Raw genomic sequence first — 7,166 nt, 5'->3', positions numbered from 1 at the left:
GGGGGGGGGGGGGGGGGGGGGGTGCTGCTGCCACTAGTCTCCTCTGGCATGGCCCACTGCTAACCCTGTTCACGACACTTTTCCCAACAGTGAAGGGAAGGTGCCGGAAGGAGGGAGAAATGATCGGAGGGGATGCTGGGTATGGGGCTTGCCCCTCGCCAATTTCTGGGGTCCTTTTGGAATCGCAAACAGCAAGGTTTTTCCAGATCAGACTGACTTGTTGGAAGCATCACCAAGTCCTCCCAGAGCCGATGTTAATGGGGCCAACACTTAAATGTCCTTTTTACAATGAACAGAAACACTGCAGGAAAATCCATCTTAATCTCACGCCACAACCAGATCACCCCAGTGACCCCTGAGCCTCAGCTGCTCTCCACTATGGCAGCAGATGTGCTTTAGAAACTGCCCAATTAACCCTTCGCGCCCGAGGTTCTCATTTTAATTATTGGAAATGCATCCCCCACGCGATGCCATTGTGGGGTGCTCTGGGTCCGGCTGGCAGAGCCAGCAGGAGGCAGGGCCTCCGCACCCTCATCTTTCCCTGCCAAGTGCCAGGGCTGCTCACTCTGTGTAGCCTTGTCTCAGTCCAGACAGGCTCCCAGCCCTCTTAGAGGGGCCCAAACCCCTAGTCCCGGGTGTTGAGAGGTGAGGCTGGCCCTGAAACCCCCTCCCCCACCCGCTCCCTCGGAAGCACTTGGCCTGGCCCAGACCTTTAGGCCCACAGGTGCTGCCCAGACCCACTCCTGAGCCTGGGTCAGAGGAAGCCCCAAACCTCCAGGCCACACTGCTGCCACCCCAGTGGTCACTTGTAAAGCCAGGGATGCTGCTGGCCCTTCTGGAGGCAGGCCCAGGTCTTGCGGTCACTAGACCTGTTCACAGGGGTGAATAGAGGATGAGGGTAGATGGAAGCTAAAGCCAATGGGTACCCACAAGCCCGGCTCCCTCCCTGATAGGGCGCACTGGCCACCTCCAGGCCTGAGGACAGCGAGGATTCCTCCTACATCCCAATGCCCTGCCACAGCCAGAGCCCAGGAGCCCTCGCCTGCATCTGCGCAGAATGTCCTTGACAGCCTGGCTCCTCCAAGGGAATGAGGGCCAGACAGACAGACAGGCACGACTAGCCAACTGCACTTCATTAGCAGGAGGCGTTGGGCCACCTTTTGGCGGTAGGCAACTGAGCGGGAGTGACAAGCACTTGAATCCCATTACGGATTAATCAGCAGATGGGGCCGCGGGCACCGTGCTGGGCTGCCATGCTGCTGCCTCATGGAGCCTGCCCATGGCTCCCCTGTGCCCCCTTTGAAGACACCCCCAACAGTGCTCTGAATGGTGGGGTGGAGTCTGGGTGCCCTCCAGCAGGGTGAGGCCTGGGAGTTCCCTGACTGACCCGCTTCCCAGTGCCCCTGGTGCCTGCCTGCAGGATGGAGCTGATGCCCACCAGAGATGGTGACGGCTCCGCCTGTGGCGCCGCCTCCGGGGCCAGCCAAGCCTCAGCACAGCCCTGCAGGTGGAGCCTCTTCCCACTTTAGGGACAAGGAAACCAGAGGCCAGGCAGAGAGCAGAGCAGGGGATCGGGCAAGCGGAGGCCGCCAGCAGAGCCTGGAGCCTCGGGGACAGTCCCGGGTCCCTGCATCAGGGTGGCAGCCGGCCCACCTGCCTGCCCTCCCTGGTGTCTGGGCATCCAGCTTCCAAGACAGAAGCAGCCAGGCCTTCAGACAGCAGCTCTGTCGTGGGCTGGAGAAAATGAAATGCCTCAGCACCCCTCTCCGTGTTTGTCCTTAGGTAATCCCCTAACTTTATTACGTAAATAGATGTCCTCCCATGACTGTTTTTGGAATTGCTTCTTAGAAAAATATAGGCCGGTGCGCCGAGAGGACCTGCCAGGCCAGACACCAATTCCAGTGAGCAGGGCCCGTTCGCCATCTGCTGCCTGCAGACCATCGGTCCTTGAAAGCCGAGGCGTGAGGCGGGGGTGCGGGCCTGCATGAGGCTGGACCCCAGTACTTGGCCGATTGCCTTTAAAGTTTTGTCTCCGAAACCTTTGTCCCATTTAATTTGCTCATGTACCAAGGATTGTGTTAAAAGGTCACGTCTGTGGAATCCCAGCTTCCTTGGGGTTTTGTGGACGTCCTGCTGGACAGTCGCTCTAGTGGAACTGGAGGACCGCACCCCACTCTGGACCCGAAGGCTGAAAACTCCTCTCCCAACCCTTCCCCTGCAGATGGCGGCTCTCCAGAGCCCCTTCTACGGAGACAAGATGAACCTCTTCTCGCTCTGCCAGAAGATCGAGCAGTGCGACTACCCGCCCCTCCCCGGAGAACATTACTCCGAGAAGGTGAGTCCGCGCCCCAGGGCCAGACCTAGCGAGCCACGTGGGGAGGGGGCTTGAGTTTGGGTTCACTTTGGGTGAAGGAGGGAAGATTTCTGGGAAAGTGACTCAGAGGGAGAAAATAGATGGTTGTTACTGAAGGGCTCTCAAAGACACCAGTGTGGGCCCAACAGCAGGCTGGTGGCCCACCCACTGGCACAGAAACCAGGAGCCCCGAGGAGGCAGTGGGCACACCTCTGAGAGCCGGTCCCGGAAACCGGCTCTGCCTGGTGTCAGGCAATAGGAACCAGACGCAGGAGGTGGCAGGATCTTAGCTGCCCCAGTGACAGAAAACCCAGCAAACACACTGGTCTCCTTGCTGTCATAGACCTAGTCACACCTTGGGTTATTTTCAACATTTTCACCAGGGACACAGACTCTGACAGGTCTGCATCAGGCTGTGTGAGCATCATCTTCACCTGTTTCGGACCTCAAAATAAGACTAATATTTACCTTCATGAATCAAATGTGAGGATGAAATGACAGGTTTACAGCACAGCTTGGCTGAGGGTATAGAGACAGAAAAACATAGGTTTACATACTCCCTCTACTGTCCTTGGGTGAGACACTGAACTTTTCTGAGTCTCTGTTTTCTCATCTGTAAAATGGGATAATCCTAGAATCTACCTCACAGGGTCAGTGCACATACTGTGCTCAGTCTAGCAACAGGCTGACAATGACCCCATCATCATTAAAAGTAGCCTTTGGATGTAGCAAAGGGCCTGATTCATAGTAAATGCTTAGTGAGCATCAACTATTATTGCCATTTCTGTTCAAGGTTAATGGTAGTAGATCCATTATTATTTCTATCCAAGGTCAACACTAGTGGGTGAAGGGGAGTCTGCAAGACCACAGGCCATTCACTGCCTCAAGATAATGACATTTCCCATTTATGACCTACTATATTGGATCCTCCCCCATCCTATTTTACCAGTGAGGAAACTGAGACACAGGTTAAGTCACTTGCCCAAGGTCATGTAACTTGCAAGTGGTGGAGGCAGGATTTGAACCCAGCCTCTGAACTTGATGCCATGCTCACTGGTTTCAAACTCCCAGGGGATGGAGGGTAAGGGCCAGGAGGACAGGCCCCTAGACCAGGGGTGGGCAAACTTTTTGACTCAAGGGCCACAATGGGTTCTTAAACTGGACCGGAGGGCCGGAACAAAAGCATGCATGGAGTGTTTGTGTGAACTAATATAAATTCAAAGTAAACATCATTACATAAAAGGGTACAGTCTTTTTTTTTCAATAGTTTTATTCATTTCAAATGGGCTAGTTTGCCCACGGCTGCCCTAGACTGTTCAGTGATCTCATGGCTTTTGCTTCAGGGGCCTACCAAGTTCTCCGTGTGCCCTTGGAGGAAGGGCTTGTGCTCTGGAGTTGGAGTTGGCAAGAAAGAAAAACTAGTTAATTTCTTTACAGTTAACAGCTGTATTTGGTTTTTTTCCTCCTTTTCAATTTGGAATTCTATGCTAGAATTCCATCAAGCAGCTGGAGCCACGGAACTCAGAGCAAATCATAACTTCTCTGTGCCTCAGTTTCCCATTTATAAATGGGAACCATAATCTGCCTCCCAGATACAAAGCTAAAATGAAGTCTGTATAAAGACCTCCGCCCCCTTCTCCCGTAGTTCACCTCCATGAGCTCCTGCTCCCCAGCCCCTGGCTTTCCCAGTTACGTGCACCTTTCTAGGCTGTCTGGGAGCGAGAGGTGCTTCTTGGCCCTGGAATCCCTGCACACCTCACTTTTGAAGCTCTGTCACCTCTTAGAAATGGAAAGACTTAATTTTGTTTCTCCTGATGTCTAACATTTTCAAACATGCACTTACTGCCAACTGCATGGTCTACTCACAAATGACAGAGGTTACATAAACTTCACCTGTCAGAGTTCAACCTTGCCCTGAATCCTGAAAGGTCCGGAAAGTATCATCTCATCCTGGGCAGCTCAGTCTCCGGGAGTGTCCAGCAGCTGCAGGCTCAGCTCAGCTGCCGGGGCCCTTCCAGGGTTTAGAGAGAAGTGGAATCCCAGAAAGGTGACATACAACTCAGAGGGATGCTTGAAATGCCTGACCCCGAACACCTCAGGAGTGACATGAGTTGTGCACAGCAGCCCCAGGGCCGCCTCAGACACCCCGAGCACGGCCACGGGGGCCACATGAGCTCTCTTATTTAGGACCACCCTCTCCTGCTGCTACCATGACCCCACAGGCAGCCAGCCCCTCCAGCAGCAGGTATTTAAATGGGGGGGAGGGAGGGAGGGATGCAGTCAGCCCAGGGAAGCAAGTTAAGATGTGGTCTTTTTAAGGTCATTATTTTAATTATCATTAAAATAATTGGCACTCTGGCTATCAGAAGGGAGGCGATCAGAGGCTCAAGGCGCCCCTCCCCCACCCCGAGGCGGGCGCAGCCTTCAGTGTCTGTGTAATTAAAAGCTCTGTCTTTCATGAGCACAATAGAGGCCAGGGGGTGGGCAGACTGCAGCCCTGCTGCATGTTAATGCATTTATTATGATCAATAAGCCCTCGCCTTCAGTTTTGTCCTCTGGCTCGGGCATCTGCGTGACTGACAGCAGACACACGCAGATTTGCCTAGCAGTGTGCACAGTTGAAACTTCAAAAATTATTTGGGGCAACCACTCTCAAGGTCTTAAAGCATGATGGCCTTCACGGCCTTGAGTGGCCCTGGCTCTGCGCAGTGGCTGTGACAGTGTGCCCATCACTTAGCCTCTTAGCATCACTGCTCACCCCTAGCTGCCTTGAGGGCTACATGATGCAGACAGTGCTGCCAGAGCCTCAGCAAGGCTGCTTTCTTAAGACTAACACAAGCCGTCCTCTCCCTTGCAGTTACGAGAGCTGGTCAGTATGTGCATCTACCCCGACCCCAACCAGAGACCTGACATTGGATATGTGCACCAGGTTGCCAAACAGATGCACGTGTGGACTTCAAGCACCTGAACGTGGATGCGGCGTGCCTGCCAGAGCCAGCACCACTCTGCCTTACATGGGTCTTCTCTCCAAAGCGGCCACCTGGTAGCCTAGATCCACTAAGACGAGAGGCTTCTGCAGGTTCCCCAGGGGCCAGCTTTTCAGCAGACACTGACTGCAGAGCAGCTGGGGGGAGGGGCACTGGTCACATTACCGGTGGTCAAATTCAAAAGTCCTTTCTTTAAACTGTTGTGAACAATCTCAGCTGGGTTAACAGGGTGTGTGGTTCAGCAAGCCACGACACACCCCTGCAATGTGAATCTTTAGGGTAATTCCTTCAGTGACTTGGTCAAGGTTGACGCTAACAGAATTGCAGGACTGTATGATTTGTAGTGAGCCTTTGAAAATGGCTGTAGCAAGTTCCGTTTAGCGCGTAGAATCATTTCAGTCGAGCTGTGTGCTTAATTACTCTGTTGTTAAGGGATAAAGTGGACGTAATATTTTAATGAGTAGAGTGAAGACTTTCCTAATGTTTTTATCCACGTTTATAACTTGATGAACGAGGATGAGAACCCAGCACCTGGCACAGAGCTTCAGAAGACAAACAGCATTTGAAAGGCATGACTTCCCTGCAGTCCGGCCCAGCCATCCTCTCCTGACACCTGCTCTCTGCCAGGCACTTCATTACCTGCCTGAGTGCTGTCAGTTCATTTAATGATCAGTGTTAAGCATTTTCCGTGGGACGGAAGCATGGGATACAAAGCTATAAATATAAAACATGCCTTCAGGCTGTTCTCTGTGTAAGTTCTGGTTCTGTAACTTCCTATCATGACCCTGGGCAAGTTTCTCAGCCTCTCTGAGCCTTAGTTTCCACATCTGTAAAATGGGACTAATGATACCTACCTTCAGGGTGCTGTCAGAATCTGAAATAAAATATGCAAGTTGTCCAGCACATTGTAGATGATCCAAAAAATGGCAGCCCTCACCCTTTCACAAAACTCAAGTCCATGGACCACGTAAATCAAGAATTAATGTACAACTGTATTGTGTCAAGGAAACCAGGAATGTGTTTATTTCTTGTTCCCAAATAGGATTAACTGTGAAGACTAATTTATAAATGTGAACTTAAGGAAAACTCAAGCTCTGAAAGAAATAGATTGAATTTTGTCTTTATACTCAAGTTAATCCTCAAATGGTCCAAGTTGTTGTCCACTGACTTGGTGACAGTTCCGCCCTCCAGACAGAGCACAGGCGCCCCTCCGTATGCATCCTGACCTGACCGAGCTCCCGATAAAAGACTTGGGCTGGGCCGCTGCTCTGTTTCCATGTGTGACCTCTGTCCTACTGTTAACACTGTCAGGTTTGAGAGATTTTCTTCAGATGCCACCTTTGCTTTGTATGTGTCCTCTATGTTTGAAATAAAACTGGGGAAGGGGTTACTTGTGTGAATGCGTATGATTCGGGGATAGTTTTGAAATAGCTTTACACTGAAGCACAATTCCTCGAGGCACCTTTAAAAACACAACTTCTCAGGACCCAGACATCCTGAGTAATCCCGGCATTTTTTTAAGCTCCCAGATAATTCTGACAGTCATCAGCCAAGTTGCTGCCCTAAACTAATCCCCCTGTTCTCCCTGCCCCACTCCCGGCAGTCTAACCTGGGAGGCTGGCCCAGGAGCGGTTTGCACAGCCACACTCTCTCTGAGGAGAGTCAAGGCCCTGTCTCCTCCCCAGCACTGGCCACGGAAAGTTTTTTGGATTCCAGACAGGTGTTTTGCAAAGAGTCTGCTTACAGTTCCGAGACCCTCCTGTGTCTCCCTCTGCGGAATGAGTATCAGACACAGAACTTGCTTTGTGTGTCAGGGCCTGCTCTGC

General features: G+C 52.1%; 1 protein-coding gene across 4 annotated transcripts in view; it reads left to right on the top strand.

Annotated features, from left to right (window-relative positions):
• Positions 1-6,727, top strand: part of NEK6 (NIMA related kinase 6) — a 43,444-nt gene extending 36,717 nt beyond the window's left edge. For 3 of the 4 annotated variants that reach the window (XM_006768591.2, XM_006768592.2, XM_015567100.1), the window contains exons 9-10: positions 2,222-2,335; positions 5,211-5,784. In XM_006768591.2, coding sequence (XP_006768654.1) covers positions 2,222-2,335; positions 5,211-5,321 — 225 coding nt within the window. In that variant the 3' untranslated portion in view covers positions 5,322-5,784. Of the gene's footprint in view, positions 1-2,221; positions 2,336-5,210 lie in introns of all 4 variants that reach the window. The other variant, XM_015567099.1, reaches the window with a different exon arrangement.
• The last annotated feature ends 439 nt before the right edge of the window (positions 6,728-7,166 follow it).

This window comes from Myotis davidii, unplaced genomic scaffold (assembly GCF_000327345.1).
Source record: "Myotis davidii unplaced genomic scaffold, ASM32734v1 scaffold142, whole genome shotgun sequence".
Lineage (NCBI taxonomy): Eukaryota > Metazoa > Chordata > Mammalia > Chiroptera > Vespertilionidae > Myotis > Myotis davidii.
Note: the sequence above shows the minus strand (reverse complement) of the source record. Positions and strands in the feature narration are given on the sequence as shown.